Below are 18,703 nucleotides of genomic sequence, written 5' to 3'. Positions count from 1 at the left end.
TCAAGCATTTAACCCCAAATATCTCTCATTTAAATTTTCCTTTTTTTTTTTTTTTTTCTTTTGTCCTTTTTCCGTGTCCGGCAACGGATCGCAACCCTCAGTGTTGCCCCCGCACCGGACCGGGGACCGGTAACGGGACCGCAAGCCTCGGCGCTGCTCCCGCGCCTCGCTCAGCCAGTGAGCGGGAACCGGTCCGCATGTGGGATCCGAACCCTCGGGCGGGAGCGCCGCCGCGCTTCCCAAGCGGCGCACCATCCAGTGCGCCACCGGGCCGGCCCGACAACAATTTTAAAGTCTCTAGGTAGATGTGTGGGCTATGAGCTGGACAACCGAGTCAAAGCTGTTTTGATGCAACATACTGGGATTTATCAACAGTGGCTCCAGTCTTGGAGTTATTAGTGGCCTGATGGCACCTATGGAAGGACTCCTGGAAAGTTTATTGGGCAAAGGGCATACAGTCATACATACATCATACAGTGTGTAGATGGAGGTGAACAATAGACCAGTGATTTTCAGAGTGCCTCTATAGGTCCTTTGGTGCTTAAGGCAAGTGCTGACTTGTGCACTGCTTCAGTTTCATGTGCAATTCCAACTAAATTTCTCTGGTTTGGATATAGAGATTCAATTTGCTTTTCTAAAACAAGTGCACTGAGCATCAGCTTCCGACCTTAGATAGGAAAGTCACTGCACAAGGGAAAAGCACTGAAATGTTGGACATATGCTGAGGGCAAAAAGCAATGCTTTTTATTCACTGATGCCTTCTTTCATTTATCCAGCAAGTATTTCCTGAGTATCTGGTACATGCTAGGTGCTGTGGATCTCATAGTAAACAAGACAGGCAGGCCTCATATGCATGCAGTTAAGTGGAGCAGTAAACTTTTTTTTTTTTTTTGACGGCTGTCCAGTAGGTGATCTGAATGCTTGACCTTGGTGTTATAACACCGTGCTCTAACCAACTAAGCTATCTGGCCTCCCAAGCAGTAAACTCTTAAAGGGTACAAGTACCATGTAGTAAAAGGACTGAAGGGAGCATTCCTAAAACTGTCCAAAGGAAGTTATTTTTGTCTCCAAGTTTAACCTTTTCCTTCAGGCATTTCATCTTTTTGAATGAACATCAGCCACTCTTTCCTCTGTATAAGCCTCAGATACATACAGACCTTGGGTCATAGCAGCTCCTCAAAATCCTCTTCACCAGAGGCTTTAAACTATGTAATTACATTTCAGGCCAGTCTCCCCACCCCTAGACACATGACCATGAGATCTTTTTTTATTTTTCCTCCTCTAAGAATAAAGTTTTTAATAATTTTACAAGATGTTTACAAAGAAACAATTCACATTCACGTAAAAATGATATATCTTATACCTATGAACATTCATCAACCATGCAGAATATTCAGGAAACTAGAATCTGAAAGAAAATCTGAGAATTGGGCTGCAGACAAATAAAACTCAAAATTAAACCTTCCCATTCTCACCATATTTCCTTGTCCTGTGTTCAGATTCCTGAGGTCACGAACATCAGCTGTAGCCTCATTGTGTCATTTATCCAGATTGGGAATTCTTCAATAAAAAGTTTGTGCAGCCAGACCATCTGCTTTCAACAGAACCACACTAAAAAGTTTCTAATTTGTATAATCTCACAATATATATCAAATTTCCTTTAAGGGAGAATCAATTTATTGTTATAAACTATTAGAATCTTTACTTTTAGTATATTTCATTTCTTTCTCTTCTCTAAATACATTCCCTTCTAAACCATTTCATCTTCTCCTCCTAAATACTTTCTCTTTTGGAAAATCAAAGTTATATAGTATTATTTTATAAAACTGGGCAAGAAGCATTCCTTATTCATCTTTGTATCCCCTGTGTCTAGCATTATATCTGGCATACAATAAATGTTACTTGAAAGAATGGTTAATATTTTAGAGAAAACATGTTCTTTGGTGTTCTATTATTCATGGTTAAAACAGGCTGGTCTCATTCCTTTGTGTCCCTTTCAATCCCTGACACCACCCTGCATTCATCAACATCAATGCGTTCTATACTTTTTATAGTCTCAGTTGGTATAATGAGCACTGAATTCAAGTTCTGCCAGTAAATAGCTGTCAAATTTGAAGCCAGATACTGAATAATCTCTACATCTCCACTTCTTCAGGTAGAAAATGGGGGCATCAGAATAAATGAGCTCTAAGACAACTTCCAGTTCTTAGAGGGAAGGCTTCAAAAGGTAGAGAAAAAGAATTAGACAGTCAAGTCAGAGTGAGGAAGCCTAATAAAAATGTAATGATCGTAGTACTTTAAAATATTAAATATTTATAAATGTTGATAATTTACTTTCCAAAATTTCTGTCTTGAACACTCATTGGAAGTGTTAAAGAACTTCGAGTGAATACCATGTTTGAGGTATCCCCTAAAACCTTTTTAACTTTTTTTTTTTTTTTTTTTGTGGCAGTTGGTCAGTACAGGGATCTAACCATGGACCTTGGTGTTATCAGCGCCATGCTCTAACCAACTGAGCTAACAGGCCAGTCCTTCCTGGCTATTCTTGCTTATTTATTTCTCCATGTAAATTTTAGAATCAGTTTGTCTGGTTCCTGTAACAACAACAAAACCCTGCTTTGTTTTGTTTTTTTAAATTTTGTTTTTTTAAATCACTGCTAGCCCTTCACCTTGACTTCCTCCATTCCCTACTTTCTTAGTTGCATGTGAAAATAACACTTGGGTTAACCAGTACTTTCTCATTCCAGATGAGGGGAGAAGTTAGAAGTATGCTACACAATGAGAAGTCAAAGCAGGTAAATACTAGCACCCTGCCCACCAAACTGATGAGAATGTAGCTGGTAGATCTTTCCATATCTGTATTTGTTGCATATTTGCTGTCTTCTCCAAGGTTTAGGGGTGGCTGCCCCATGGTGATGACTCATTTCAGTGGCTGAGCAGAGATGACCTGACTCCAAATTGCCTGATAACTGCAGCCCGTTTGCTTGCATGAGGGAGTGTGTGTGTGAGGGGAGTTGAAAAGCCCCACAGCTGTACTCCTACCCTTGTCTCTTCTTGGTCTACCTACCTGTAGCCCTCAGCATGCCCCCCATGCCTCTGGCCTTTAGAACCACCCCTTTTTATAACCTCTGTGCAGTTATAAACAACAGAGTCCCCCTAGGGGCTGGACATGGGGGCCAGGAATCTGGCTCTCAACCCCAGCTCACTTCTGCACTGCGTTCCTGCTCTCACGGGGACTTTTTTCCTTTCTATATTTCTTTTTTTTTTTTTTGGTGGCTGGCCAGTAAGGAGATTAACTTCTGCACTGCGTTCCTGCTCTCACAGGGACTTTTTTCCTTTCTATATTTCTTTTTTTTTTTTTTTGGTGGCTGGCCAGTAAGGAGATCCAAACCCTTGACCTGTACCCTTGACCTTGGTATTACCAGCACCACACTCTCCTACATGATCTAACCAGCCAGCCCTATATTCCCTTTATCTAGGCTGCTGGAGAGATTAGAAAACCCACCATCCCTCGGAAAATATCTAATCCTAGATGTGAAATTGAGGTTTTAATTTGATTTACTTTGTTTGATTAAACTCAGAAGATGAAAAATTCCCAGTAAGTCTAGTAAAGTTCCTGAAAAGAGTCCTCAGAATCCTTAAAAAAAAAAAAAAAGGAATAATTGGAAAAGCCCAAAGTAAGAAAATATCTAATCCTAGATGTGAAATTGAGGTTTTAATTTGATTTACTTTGTTTGATTAAAGTCAGAAGATGAAAAATTCCCAGTAAGTCTAGTAAAGTTCCTGAAAAGAGTCCTCAGAATTCTTAAAAAAAAAAAAAAAAAGGAATAATTGGAAAAGCCCAAAGTAGACTGTCTAGCCAACTCGAAGTGACCTTTGAATGGCCCATGTAAAAGAACAAGTTCCTCTGATTGGCAGGGGGAGGCAGGCACACACATGTGCTCATTTCCACAGCTCAGGACCCTGATGAGCACTAGCCCTTCAACTTTAGATCAAAAGTGGGATGGGGTAATGCTGAGAAGGATTCAATGCAAATTCAGATTGCTCAGACTGGGTCTACCAAAACAATCTGCTCCCTCAGATCTTGAAAGTCTGGATTAAAATGTAATATCCTGTTAGATCACCCCGCCTCAATAAAAACCACTCTGCTTAACGCCCTGTGCATGGCCTGATTTGCTAAGTGTAGATGAGCCCCAGGCACACCCATCTCCAATTCTCCCCTATGAAAGAACATGAGCAGATCCCTTCTGGGCTTAGAAACATAGAATATGTGTGTGACATTTGTAACTCTTGTACCATGGAAATTGGTGACATGCCTGGCAGCCGGTGTTTTCTCTATGAATCTGAGATCTTGTTGTTTGGCCATTGATCTTGCAATAACCTCTGGTTTAGAGGAGAACCTTTTGTAGGAGAACATATAAGGAACTCTCAGTGATTGGCAGTGGTCTCATCTTTACCCACTGAACAGATAATCATCCTGTCCAGCTGGCAGCCCCCGCTAATCTCACTGGAAGGCAAAGGAATTATTAAAAGTCAGAACCTGTGTTCAATTCACTCTTTTCTCCGAGTGCAAGAGGATGGTGGGGATGGGAAAATAGGCCTGGTCCACAAACACAGTGAAGTCCCTATGACTGGGAAAGGATTTCCTTCTCACAGATTCTGCAGATCCCTCTATCATGGCTCTTAGCCTTGCTTGCCTACTGGAATGACCTGGGGAGCTTTAAAAAAAATGGAGGCCCAGGCTCTCTTCCAGAGACTTATGTAATTGGGTTGGAGAGGATCCTGGGCCTTGGGAGATTTTAATAACACCCAGGTGATTCCAATGTGCAGATAATGAGTATCCCCATTTGCCAAGAGGACTAGTGATGAAATCCCATAGCTGTTAGCAGGCTTGCCAGTCCTCTCTGAGTGATAAAATTCCCTGCTGGTTTCTCTGGTCAGTTTAATTCCTTTCTCTCCTAATCTGTAGCTCTGTCACAAACACACCTGTACAGCCTGAGAGCTCTTGATGAGAAAGACCTCACACAGAAGCTGGGAGGTCAGCAGAGGTGCCTTCCTGGTGTAGTGGAAACCCTGATCACACAGCACTCCTGCCATGCCTCAGTAGTGAGCTGGCTGTGGAGGTAGGACACTTGTTGGACTCTGACACCTCTTGTCCTCCTCCAGGCGGGACAAATCTGGGGCTCCATGAAGAGGACAGCTTTCATCCTGGGCTCTGGCCTTCTCTTGTTTGTGGCCTTCTGGAACTCAGTCACATGGTAAGTCTGCTCAGCCCAGCTTTAATCCAGGACCTAGGGCAGTGTGGTTGGTGGTCTGGGGACAGAGCATGGAGTAAGGAGCTGTCTGCCCATCAGTCTTCACCCAGAAACCTGAATTTTTTTTCTTTCTTTTTTTCAAGGAGTTTACCAATTGTGTTTTTTTATTAACATATTCATTATTACAAGTCATATTTATTGTTTAAGCCCCTTATCCAATTTCTCCCCTTCGCCTCCCCTCTCTAATAACCATAGTTTTGTTCTCTTCATCTGACAGATTAACTGTTCCTCTGTTGATCTGTTGCCTAGATGATCTGTCCAGTACTGAGACAGGTGTGATCAAGTCCTCCCCTATTATCATAAAGCAGATGCTTCTTCTATTACTTTGGAGTGTGCTTTGTGGAGAGGACCTCTTCTTTTTTTCTTTTTTTTGTTCTCTGCTGGTGCTTCTCCTTGTGTCAATGCAGTTGAGAGTCTGGCATGCCATCTGCATGGTAGTTGTGACTGCTGCTAAAGACACTAGCTGCTTTTGCAGCAGCCATGGCAACTGCGGTGGCTATGGTGGGCTACCTGCATGGAAATGGTGTTTTTGGTGTGCTCTTTACCTGGATATGGCTGGGTTCGGCTTCCCTCGACTCCACACCTCAGGACTCCGGCTGGGCTGCATTTTTTTTTTCCTCCAAGGCATCTTCAGAGATTTCGGAGAGCTCCTGGCTACTTTTGGCAAGCCCAGTGGGAGAGGCTGCTGTCTACGTTTGAAGGGAAGGAGTGGATCCTCTTCATTATAGGTGAGGTTCCCAGACCCTCAGTGCTTAGGGTTTGGGTACATGATTGTAGCTTAATTGTTTTTCTGTTTTGTTCTCTACTTTGGAACAATGACTTCTCAGTTCATTATTCCAAGGGATGAGGACTTGAAGTGAAGTTCAAGAAAAGTGATAACCCCAAAGAGTACTAAACTTGTGAGCAGTCTGGAAACAGGATGTCTAAGAAAAGAAGCTGAGAAGTTAAGATCTCCTGACAAATATAGAAAAATAAGAAAAGTTTTGTGTAAAAATGAATCCATGTTCCAGCAATAATCCTGCTTCTACATGTAACTCCACAAGCACAGAGAACCACTCTATCTTGTCTGAGACTATGTCCCCTGTACCTTGTACAGTCTAGCTTTCAGTGCTTGACAGCTAGTGGCTACTCAAATATTTACTGATAGTGTGAATGTCTCCAAACAAGCCTAACAAAATATAATAGGAAAAAAACCATTGAAACATAGATATTTATAAGAGCATTATCTATAATAGTGAACGTCCTCAATCATACATTCACTCAAATAATATTTATTAATGTTACTATGCACCAAACTTGTATGGAGGATATAGAAATATTTAAGATGAAGTGTTTGTCAACCTCATTAAAAAACTGTCACATGATTGTCCAGGTACCAAAATGAAAAAGAAAAACAAACTGTCACAGTCTAGAAGGGTCAAGTATCAGTTGTCACAAAGCAAAAGTACAAATAAATGTCCCTGAGGACTGCTTTCAGCTAGGAGAACTCTGAAAATGGGCTGAACATTAAATATGACAGGTTCAATGGAATCTTAAGCAGTCACCAAAAAAACAATGCACATTACAGGTGTATATGGAAAAAGTGATAGGAAAACATTTTATGTACTTACAATGATGTGAAATCTACTTTGGTGATGAGCAAATACCAGAGATAAAATATTTGCAATTTTAAGTGTTAGAGCTTGACGAAAGTTCAATATCATATTGTGGTTTTCATTCTGTATTTCTCAAGGAGCCCTTAGAGTTCCAAGTAGGTGGACACCTTGTTGGATGGCCCACTGGGAAACAACCAACCCAACAGTTTTTTTCCTCAAAATAAAACATACTTCATTATTTCTTTTTCTTTTTTTTTTTTTTAAAAAGATGACCGGTAAGGGGATCTCAACCCTTGACTTGGTGTTGTCAGCACCACGCTCAGCCAGTGAGCTAACCGGCCATCCCTATATGGGATCCGAACCCGGGGCCTTGGTGTTATCAGCACCGCACTCTCCCGAGTGAGCCACGGGCCGGCCCTACTTCATTATTTCTGAGTATAAAAATAAATATGTGCTCATTGCTAAAAATTAAAACGAAGCAATTCAAAGAAACATAGAGAGGATGAAAATCACCCATTCTCCCACCTTCAAGAAATAAGCACTGTTAATATATTAGTGTACATCTCTTGTATATTGGATATATTGCTGTATTTATAAGACAACTATTTTTTAACCCATTTTTTTCCATTGAATGGATTGTAGTCATCTTTCCATGTCGATTAATATGGACTGGAGCTGGCAGGTTATTTCAGTTGGTTAGAACACAGTGTTGATAACACCAAGGTCAAGGGTTTGGACCCCTATACCAGCCAGCTGCCAAAAAAAAAAAAAAAATAGACTTAATGTTTTAAGCTGCCCAGTGTATGCCCTTTTATGGAAATACTCTATTTAGTCTATTCCCTACTAATAGACATTTAGACTGCTTTAAATGTTTTACTGTGATTTTAAGAAAATGCTGCAATGGGACATTTACATGTAACGGACATATATGTGTCCTTTTTTTTCTTTTTCTGTCTCAGTCTCTCTTGCTTTCTTTTCTACTTCAGATACTGACAAATTGCCCTCCAGAAAATCTGTACCAATCATATTCTCCCAGTGCTAGCCAAGTATTTTCCAAGTTCCAGCTACCAGCAGACACTGTGGGCAACAGAGCAGGAAGGGTGCTGGAGGAGGGTACAGAAACAGAGTTAAGTAAAACACTGTCCTTGCCCTTTGGGATTTTGAATCTGGAGGTAAAACATGGGCAAATAAAGAGTTATGAGAGTTAGGTAACACTATAATGTCATTTGAGTAATTGCCAATTGGAGTGGACAAAGTGCTGTTTGTTCACAGTGGTAGATCAGAGATACTTGGAAAGACTCCATGGAAAAGTAGGATGTGGCACAAAAAGCCAAATCTAAATTTTAAGGCTTGATCAGTATTTTCTAAAATATTCTGCAGAACATCAGTGCTGTGGGATGTTAATAGGTGGGGTGGCCATATAATTTATCAACCAGATAGAGATACTGTGAGAGTGAAAAGAGGTGTTATTAAATTATTATGCTGTAATGACAGATGTAAATTGAAAATTGTCCTAGGCAAACAGGGATGCATGACCATCTATTCTTAGGTGTTCTGAGAATACAGTGTTCTAGGGTCAAAGAAGGCTGGGAAAGATTGAGTTTATCAAAGTCAGATAGGTTTCTCTGCTGCAGGAATTCTCAGAGTATGGACCATGACTCTCTGGAAGAGTAAAGTATGAAAACTAACCAAGGTGTTCCTTGAAAGATATTTTCCACTTTGTAAAATGCTGACTAGATGACACCTGAGTCCCAGTGCTCAGTTAGTAAGAAAACAGGGATTAAGTTTCTGACTGACTCCTGGTCCAGTGCTCATTGTGAACCACAGCCCACCAAGTACTGCCTTTGCTTCTCCTTCCTTGGCAATTCATAAAAGGTCCGATGGGCATAGACTCCCAAATGTCAACCTAAATTCATTTCTATTTTATTTTATTTTTTTATTTTTTTAAAAGATGACCGGTAAGGGGATCTTAACCCTTGACTTGGTGTTGTCAGCACCATGCTCACCCATTGAGCTAACCGGACATCCCTATATGGGATCCGAACCCGTGGCCTTGGTGTTATCAGCACCACACTCTCCCGAGTGAGCCACGGGCCGGCCCAGAAAGCACTTTATTGAAGACCTTCTATTTTAGAGAGTATTATATATTTTATATTTTAATACACTTTCTTTTTTTTTTTTTTTTTTTAAAAGATGACCGGTAAGGGGATCTTAACCCTTGACTTGGTGTTGTCAGCACCATGCTCACCCATTGAGCTAACCGGACATCCCTATATGGGATCCGAACCCGTGGCCTTGGTGTTATCAGCACCACACTCTCCGCCACGGGCTGGCCCTTAATACACTTTCATATAGGGGTCTCTAACCACCTTGAAGGTGATCATCCTCATTTTACAGCTAAGAAAATACAGTCCTTAAATGACCTGTCCAAGTTCCTACAGCTAGTTTGTCACCCAGGACTAAGGGTAGGCCCCCTTGTCTCGAGTGCTAAGACCTCCCTGGAAAGGGACTGTGTACGATGCAGCCTCAGTCACCATAAAATGTGTGTTCAGCTAATATGTGCGCTGAGAGAACTTGAAGTCACCCTGATTGTTTCTGCTTTCCAACCTCAGGTGCCTGCCAAGTACCTAGTCTGTTCTTCTGGAGCTTCAATGTGCTCCTCCTGGTGGTCAACACAACTGGAAAACCTAACTTCATCTCCTGCTACCGAATTCACGTTGGCAAGAATGAACCTGTAAGTGTTGCTGCAGTTTCTTCTGGTCAAAGCACAGAAAGCAAGAGCTAAAGTTATACTTTCAGAATTCTCACCACTGGCCCAGGAGAGACCATGGCCATTGTGAGCCAAGTTATTATCTACAAGACTCCCCCAATTTAGAAGGTTAGAGAGAGGAAATCATTTGCCCAAAATCTCAGAGCTACTTGGCTATTAGGCAGTCAAGACTAATATTCTGGTCTCCTGATTCCCAGCCCGGGATCTGTACCTGCCTGTGCCAAGATGGTCATTTTAGGAACAGAAGAGATGGTGTCAGACTGGTACTAGACAGAGTCCCAGATATGTTAGGCAGCTCCCCTTTACCCATGGGAACAGAGACAGCAATGGCTGGACACTAAAATCATGGATAACAGCTATCGTTGTGAGCGAGGGAGAGAGCTGCTGAAACAGAGGATAAACCCACTATCATAGATGGACGGGACAGATTCTGAATGTGAGGGTGGTGGTGGTTTTTAAGGTCCTCCTTTGTAATTATTCAATTTGACCAATAGTGCAAAGTGCTGGGGCAAATCCATGATAAACAAGGCCCACACCCTGCTTATGAGGTACTCCGACTTACACAGCTCCAGGAAGTGAGTCCTGCTGTTCCCTGAGCCTGGCTTGCCTACTTGGCCCTCTGACAACCTCTAGAAACCTTCACTTACACAACAGGGAGGAGTGGATTCTGAAACGCAGTTTCTCTCCCCAGCTCCACCCAAACCACGTCCTGGCTTCTTTCCCAGACAAGACAATCTCTTTTAATCATCTGCAGGTGCCTGGGTGAATCGCCACAGCTCTCAGAACATTCTGTCTCAGCCCACCACTTCAGAAAGGCAGAATGGGTAAAAAAGTGTCTTGACCCTGTCCTTGGGAATGGCTCCTTCCTGAATCAAAGCTGCTAGTCTGGCTCACAGCACCCCTTGCTTGAGATGGGAGCTGCCAGTCAGCCAGGGGGCTTCCTCCAGGCCCAGCTTGGCAGGACATGGACTGGAGCCTAAAGTGTCAAAGCCCTTGAGAACCCTTCATCTGTCAGACCATGGCTGTCTCCTTAGCAGCCACCATTGACTAAATGCTTACATCTTCTAGGCCAAGTGCTGTAATAACCTTCATTGTTCAGATGAGGAAACGGAGGCTTTGAGATGTGACATGGGTAGAACCATGATTCAGCTCAGGCTTTCTGATTCCAGGGCTCACACTCTTAACTACCAGGCTATACCAGCTCTCAAGAATATCACCTACCACCTGTACAACCATACACTCTACAGTGATTGGAGAGCTACATAGGAAAGTCTTGTTGCATTTTGCAGAAGCTTAAGGTTCAGAGACGTGCAGTGACTAGCTCAAAATCAGACTGTTACTTGGAAACAGAGCCAGGGTTTCTCCCCTCTGACTCCAGGTCCAGTGCTCCTATACCGTCTGCACCCTCAGGTGGGAACTAAAATAGGAAAGAACCTCCTGAGGCCATTTAGTCTTTTGCTGTCTCCAGGAAGGACTGACCCCTGTACTAAGACACCAGAAACAAATCCTCAAGTGGGAGCTGAATGCTACCCAGCGTTCATATGATCCATCCCTGGTCTGTTTACTCTCCCACTGTCCTGGGTGACTAGGCTAGTTCACACCTTCTCTCTCCTCAAATCCCTAACATCTCCTCCCCTAACCTTTTTTACAGACAATAGCCTTGCTTCCTACTTCACAAAGAAAATTAAAGCTAGCAAAAGAGAGCTTCACAGACCCATACCACATCGGCCTGCCAAAGGCACCTGTACCCACATGCTCTGCCTTCCCACCTGATGCCACAGGTGAACTCTCCTTGCTCCTGTCTGTACACTGTCTGTGTACTTCACCCATCACCTTTTGTCTGCTCCATGAAATTGCTTCAGCAATTCTCTCTTCTCTTCCTTGTATCTCCTCTCCCCCACTTCCCTCTCACCCCTGTATTATTCCTCTCTGGGTTATTACAAACATGCTGTACTTTTTCCTATCTTAAAAAAAAAAAGTGACACTTGACTCCACTTCCCATATTCCCTACCAGTCATATTTTTGCTCTTTGCAGCAAAGCTCTTTGCAAGATTTGTCTATACAGTTTCCAGTTCCTCCCTGTACAGTCTTATGAAAAATTTTATTTATTTTTTGCAGCTGACCAGTACAGGGATACAAACCCTTGACCTTGATGTTATAATACCATACTCTAACCAACTGAGCTAACCGGCCAGCCTCTTATGAAAAATCTTAAACACATATACAGAAAAGTTAAAAAAAAAGTACAGTTATTACTTATTTACATACCACTTAGATTCACCAATTTTAAATATTTTATAATTATTTATCTATATATAAAAAATATATATGCCTCTATAATTTTTTACTTAACCATTTGAAAGTAAGTTTGACACCTTATAAGACTTCACCCCTAAATCCTTCAGCCTGCATCTCCTAAAATAATCACAAAAACATTGTCTCATCTCTATAAACCTCCTCCTTTACTTTTACCAAAGCACCTATCACCTAATATTTAACATACTTTTATACAATTGTTGTTCCTAGTCTATCTTCCCCACTGGAACATAAATTCCATGAGGGCAGGAATCATTTGTTCATTGCTCTATGTTCAGCATCAAGAACACTGAGTGCTACATATTAGGTGCTCAATAATTATCAGTTAAATGAATGAATAAACAAGTGTGATACACGCCCCCTATTGGTCAAGTTTTCCAGAAGATGTATATGGCTTTATCTGACAGGCTCTCAAACCAGGCTGGCCAGACCTGGCCTCACAATGGGATGGAAGTAAAAAAAAATTAGAGTGAATTCTGAAGTCAGTTAATGCATGCAGTGCCTGGAAAGGCTGGAGGAAGAGGAAGGCCTCAAGCTTGGGGGCCATTCCAAACTCAGCTTCACCTTGGGGCTAAAATCCTTCCAGCTTGCAGAAGAAATTCAGGGAGAAATCCCTTTCAACCAATCCCAAATGAGTTCATCAGGACCCAGGAGATGACCTGTGGTCACAGGGCTGTTCCCTGGAGCCCCAGTGCTCTGACAAAGGGAATGGTTAAAGGGTCACTGATTCTTGGGAGAAATTCTGGCTGTAGTATTGAGGCCAAATGGGGGACAACCAATCCCAAATGAGTTCATCAGGACCCAGGAGATGACCTGTGGTCACAGGGCTGTTCCCTGGAGCCCCAGTGCTCTGACAAAGGGAAGGGTTAAAGGGTCACTGATTCTTGGGAGAAATTCTGGCTGTAGTATTGAGGCCAAATGGGGGATGGGTATTTGGGGCCAGCTCTCTACAGTGGACTCTGGTGGAAATTCTTGGGCAGGCCCCCATCCTAACAGCTCCACCATGAAAACCAGGAAGTTAGTCAAGAGGATAGATCAGCAGCTCCCTGGCTTACTGCCTTCTTTTCTCTGAGCCTAGTCCATTGTGGCTGGACCACATGAGGAGGCAGATGACTTTGATCTCTGTATCCAATCATGGACAAGGTTCTCCTGATGAGGAGGGACTAAAGGGCTGGACTGGGATGTCAACCTGAAAGTTGATAGTCTTCTTCAAGCATCCTGGAGGCTCCCTAAGTTACCTGCCAGGCATACATTGGGCCTGGCCAGAGAAATGGGGAGGAAAGGGGTGATATTTGCAGAACCAGGAGGGAGAAGGTAGGCTCAGGCAGACTGAAGGCTGCTGGAAGGAGTTTCCAAGGGCAGTGGCATTACTCATCCACCTAACAGCCAGGGGCTTATTGTTGCAACATTTCCAACCCCAGGGCCGGTGGCAGTCAGGAGCTGCCAGCAATACCCAGGCATCACTTCCAGGATCCAATTGGAGTAAAGGCCTCCTGTGAGCAGATAACAGTGGACACTTTTTTCTAGGCCCCTACTTCTCACACTCTTGTCCATCTTCCTCCTTCCTTCCCTCAGGCAGGTGGATCCTGTGAAACTACACCAATCTATCCGCACAGTTCTTTTCAACAAGTACGTGATCTCTTTCCTCATGGTGGTCTTTCTCTATCCTTCCCTCAAGTGGTGGAGAGATCCCTGTCGCCGAGAGCTACCTACCTTCCACTGGTTCCTTCTGGAGCTGGCAGTGTTCACCCTGATTGAGGAAGTCCTGGTCTACTATTTACACTGGTGAGCAGGGTCCCTGCCTGAGCACAGCTGGCTCCTCACCCTACTTACTAATGAGGAAACTAAGGCCTCTGAATTGTAGGTGTAGGACCAACACCCCCAGCAACAAGCCTCCCTTTAAATGGTTAACAGGGAGACAATTATCTGTCCCATAACTGACAACTTGGGACAACTGAGGAATGTCCAGAAAAGAGCAAGCTGCTCCATTCGTGTGGGAGGCAGGGCAGTTTCTCATTTATTTCCTTACTGAATCCTTTCTGGGCATCATTCCCTCTCCCTTTTTTTTTTGGTGGCTGGCTGATACAGGCATCCGAACCCTTGACCTTGGTGTTTGTACAATGCTCTAACCAGCTGAGCTAACTAGCCAGCCCCATCATCCCCATTTTATGCCAATACAACTGGGATAGAGAGGAAAAGTAACCCACCCCCAAATTATGCAACATAAGGGTGGGATTGGAAATCACAGGCAGGTCTGATTTCAGTGTTTTCAACTTTGCTCCATAGATGGAACCTATAGTTCTTACCTTTGGTTTCTTGTGATCTAGTGAGGGAGGGAGATAGAGGAATCAGTAGATTATCACCTATTAACTATTTTTCCAGGCTCCTTCACCACCCATCATTCTACAAGAAAATCCACAAGAAACACCATGAATGGACAGCTCCCATTGGTGTAATCTCTATCTACGCCCGCCCTATATGTGGTAAGTAGAATCCCCAGACATTAAGGGCAGATGCCCCCATCACCTTCCCAAAGGTCTCCTGCAGAGAATTAGACCACACTGGCCCTTTCTTTCTTCTTCCCATTAAGTAGCTACCATTTGTTATTGACTTGCCATACGCCAGGCTATGCTAGATGCCTAACACAAGGTATCTCATTTAATTCTTCCAACAACTGTTTAAATCCTGATTTTGCTAATGAGGAATTGAGCCTCAGTTAATAACTCGTCCCAGGTTATAAAGGTGAATGTCTCTAACAAATCAGGGTCCTGAAACTCTTTCAGCTTTTCCAAATCTGAGTCAAGAATGTCTTCCTCTGGTACACCCTGGGGCAAAGTGGACAGCCAGCTGCATCTAAAGGTGAATGTCTCTAACAAATCAGGGTCCTGAAACTCTTTCAGCTTTTCCAGATCTGAGTCAAGAATGTCTTCCTCTGGTACACCCTGGGGCAAAGTGGACAGCCAGCTGCATCCGCTGCATATCTCTGGGCCCTGCCTTCAATCATTCCTCCCCTTGCAGGCCTCCAATATGCTGCCAGTGATTGTGGGTCCCTTAGTAATGGGCTCCCACTTGTCCTCCATCACCATGTGGTTTTCCTTGGTCTTCATCATTTCCACCATTTCCCACTGTGGCTATCACCTACCCTTCCTACCTTCACCTGAATTCCACGACTAGCACCATCTCAAGTAAGACTCCCTCCCATAGTGGGTCCCTGGGCATAATCACCACCCTCACTCCTTGAGCTTCTGGTAGCAGACAACTGGTGTTCCAGTTTAAATGTGGGTGCTAGTGCGGGGAGAGATCTGGAGGTGGAGAAAATAAAGACCACACTTGTTCTTTTGCTTCTTTCTGACATTGGGTCTTCCTGCAAGTGGGGTTTTTTAACCTTTATTTGGGTCCTGGACCCTTTGAGTATCTAATGTAAGCTATGGACATTGTCCTCAGGAAAATGTATATATGCATAAAAATCTTGCATGCAATTCCAGTGGGAGTTGTGCACTCTCTGAAAGTTCCCAGGCTTTTCCAAGTGTGGTCTACAAACCTCCTATGCCAGAATCACTTGAGATGCTTATTTAAAATGCAGCCTCTCAGGCTCTATTCCAAATACGCTGAATCAAAGTATCTGGGGGAGCAGGGCCTGAAAACCTGCATTTTAATTTTGTAAGTGTTCCAGGGGATTCTGAGGCAGATTGTCTCTGAACCAGTCTAGTTCTGCCAGAGGTTCTCTAACTTGTATGCATCAGAATTACATAGTGAGCTTTTTGTTTTGTTTTGTTTTTTTCCTTTTTTTGTCTTTTTTCGTGACCGGCAACGGATCGCAACCCTCAGTGTCGCGCCCGTACCGGACCGGGACCAGCTACGGAATCACAACCCTCGGTGTTGCTCCCGCACCTCGCTCAGCCAGTGAGTGGCCGGTCTGTATGTGGGATCCGAACCCTCGGCGGGAGCGCCGCCGCACTTCCCAAGCGGCGCACTGCAGCAGTGTGCCACCGGGCTGGCCCCCATAGTGAGCTTTTTGAAAGACGACTCCGGTGCTCACTTTGGCAGCACATGTCCTAAACTTGGAACAATACAGAGATTAGCATGGCCCCTGAGCAAAGATGTCCCACAAATTCATTGTGTTCCATATTTTCAGGAAAAAAAAAAAAAAAAAAGACTCTGGATTTTGCAGGTCTGGAGTGGCCGCAGGAAGGTGTGTTTGTAACCGTTCCCCAGGAATTCTGATGCAGATGATCAGGTGGGGCCAGGTGTTGAGTAGGAGGACTGAGAAATATGTGAAAGGCCAGCATGCTTGTAGATTGCACAGGGGCCTCCAGCGCCAGCCTTGCAGCGCCCTCTTCTCTCTTCCAGGTTCGACCAGTGCTTACGGGGTGCTGGGGGTGCTGGACCACCTCCATGGGACTGACACTATGTTTAAGGAGACCAAGGCCTACGAGAGACACATATTCCTGCTGGGCTTCACCCCGCTCTCAGCATCCCTGACTCCCCAAAGAAGATGGAGTGAGAGGGCCCTAGTGCCAGCCTGGCTGTCCCTTTAGCAGTGGGATGCCAAAGTGGTCTGGGCCCTCATGATTGCACCTAAAGACTTGCCTCCTTCAGCCACACACTCTAATGATGGCACCACTAGGATAGAGGGAAAGTCAACTTCACGGAAAAGCAGGGCCAAGCATGGGGCCCGGGCTTCCCCAAAACTGTTGCCCTTTATGTCTCTTAATGGGAGCAGCAGTGTGCTTAAGGAAAAGGAAAAAAACAACTCCCAGACTGAAGGCCAGCCAGAAGGAGGGAACCACTTTGAGAGGGCTCTTGGCAAGTCCCCCTGGTCCTCTACTGTGGAAGGGAAGAGGGGTTCCACCCAGATGACTCCTTCGTAGCCCCAGCAAGATGCAGAGAATGACTAGGTAGCAGCAGGACTGGAAGCTGTGTGGCTCCAAGGAGAGCTCCTCTGGTTGCAGGGGGTGGGAAACCAGATATTGCTTTGCCCTTTCCTGTCCCAAATGGCTTTTGTCATACCCTACTCAGGCCAGGGCCAGGACACCCTGGCAGATGGTTACAGGTATCAGTTCTTAACATGCCAGACACTAGTGCCCATTCACCCCCGCAACACACAGTCAGTGAAAAGGCCTCATTTCAACTCTGCCTCACCACAACCACCTTCCCTCTCTGATAAGAAAAATATCAGTCACAGGAGCTCCTCCCTGGACTAAAACTGAGATACCAAAGAGGTACAGCTCAAATCCCAACATTTTTAGCATTATGTGGAAACCAAAGGCCAAACCCCAAGGAACTGCTACACTGGGGACCCTTTTACCCACAAAGGGAAGGGCCAGAATGCTGTTCTTTGGGGGCACCTAACCAAGGCCCCAATTATCCTATCTGAATCAGGAACCCTCCTATTCCCCCAACAAAAAGCACAGAAAAGACATGGCCAAGCAAAGGGCAAAATCCTTTTTTCCCCAACTTGTTAACCAGTTTTTCTTAACACCACTTGTTCAGAATGATTTTAGCAGAGATACCTTTTTCAAACGTATAACCAGGAACCTTATTAGCTAAAACAAAAACACAGGTGCTTGGGTTGAAGCAGTCCCCACCTGGCCTCCCCTCAGCAGCCAGACAGGGCGAGGAGCCTTGTGGCTCCCAAGAACAATTTGAAGACCACTCACTGTTTTAAAGCCCAACATATTATCATTTACTAGACTCTTACAAATACTTGAACCTATTTCTTTCAGTTCTGTCAAAAAAAACACCACTGTGGTTTTACAAAATACTTTTAATATCTGGTAGGGCCAAGTCTCCAGGCAGGACTATCAAAAAAGCCTTCTTCATAAATGGGCTATAGGACCCTGGAGGACTTGCCCAGTAGGCCAACCAATCACTTAACCAGGCAGCATCTTCCCTGGCCTTCCAAAGCCCTGCCTGCCCGCCCACCTGGCTCCATCCCTAGGAGGGCCTGTGTCCTTAGCTTGAAGTACAGCTTTTGATGCACGATAGCTCTAAGTTCCCACAGCTGCAGGTCTGCACTCATTACCTGTTTCCACAAATCAACATTTGAAAAAAGTCAATCTTCAGTATGCTTAAGGGGAACGGTAGGGGATGAGAATACAGTAGATAAAGAGGAAGGTAAAAGAACAGTTGTGTCCTTTCCCATGTAAAGTCTTTATATTTTGAGGTACTGCAAGGGGCCTAGAGGGGCACAGACTGTCATTCTCTTGTGCCTTTTGGCAGGCAGGTTGGTTGGTCCTTAGCAGAAGGGCCCAGCCCTGTCTATTCTTTAGTGCATCAAACAGAATAGCCCTGAGGTTGGTAAACAATGCTGGTAAAAGGAAAAAAAAAAAAAAAGCCTTAAATTCCCAGCAGAAAATGTGAATGTGAAAAGAGAAAGCATATAAAATAAACTGGTCTCTATTTAATTCCAGTAGATACTTCAGTTTTTTCTGTCTCTGACGAGACTTGTTCTAATACTTATAAAGTCATTCAGGAGCTAAGGGAGTGCAATCAATTAGTGGCTTCTTCCATGAGAATTCCTAACAGGGAATGTTATTTAATTCCAGTAGATACTTCAGTTTTTTCTGTCTCTGACGAGACTTGTTCTAATACTTATAAAGTCATTTAGGAGCTAAGGGAGTGCAATCAATTAGTGGCTTCTTCCATGAGAATTCCTAACAGGGAATGTGTGGAAACAAGGTTGACTTAATTCGACTTCCTGCTCC

At 44.0% G+C, this 18,703-nt stretch overlaps 1 protein-coding gene across 1 annotated transcript; it reads left to right on the top strand.

Annotated features, from left to right (window-relative positions):
* Nucleotides 1–2,716: 2,716 nt before the first annotated feature.
* On the top strand, nt 2,717–18,403 carry FAXDC2 (fatty acid hydroxylase domain containing 2). Its single transcript, XM_008573177.1, is given in 11 exon segments — nt 2,717–2,795; nt 5,167–5,258; nt 5,940–6,043; nt 9,523–9,644; nt 13,576–13,781; nt 14,379–14,479; nt 14,897–14,931; nt 15,015–15,181; nt 16,347–16,359; nt 16,361–16,463; nt 16,466–18,403. Coding segments are annotated over 11 exon segments (1,026 nt in total). The 5' UTR covers nt 2,717–2,747; the 3' UTR covers nt 16,501–18,403.
* Nucleotides 18,404–18,703: the final 300 nt, after the last annotated feature.

The sequence above is a fragment of the Galeopterus variegatus genome, unplaced genomic scaffold (genome assembly GCF_000696425.1).
Source record: "Galeopterus variegatus unplaced genomic scaffold, G_variegatus-3.0.2 Scaffold884, whole genome shotgun sequence".
Classification (NCBI taxonomy): Eukaryota; Metazoa; Chordata; class Mammalia; order Dermoptera; family Cynocephalidae; genus Galeopterus; species Galeopterus variegatus.
Note: the sequence above shows the minus strand (reverse complement) of the source record. Positions and strands in the feature narration are given on the sequence as shown.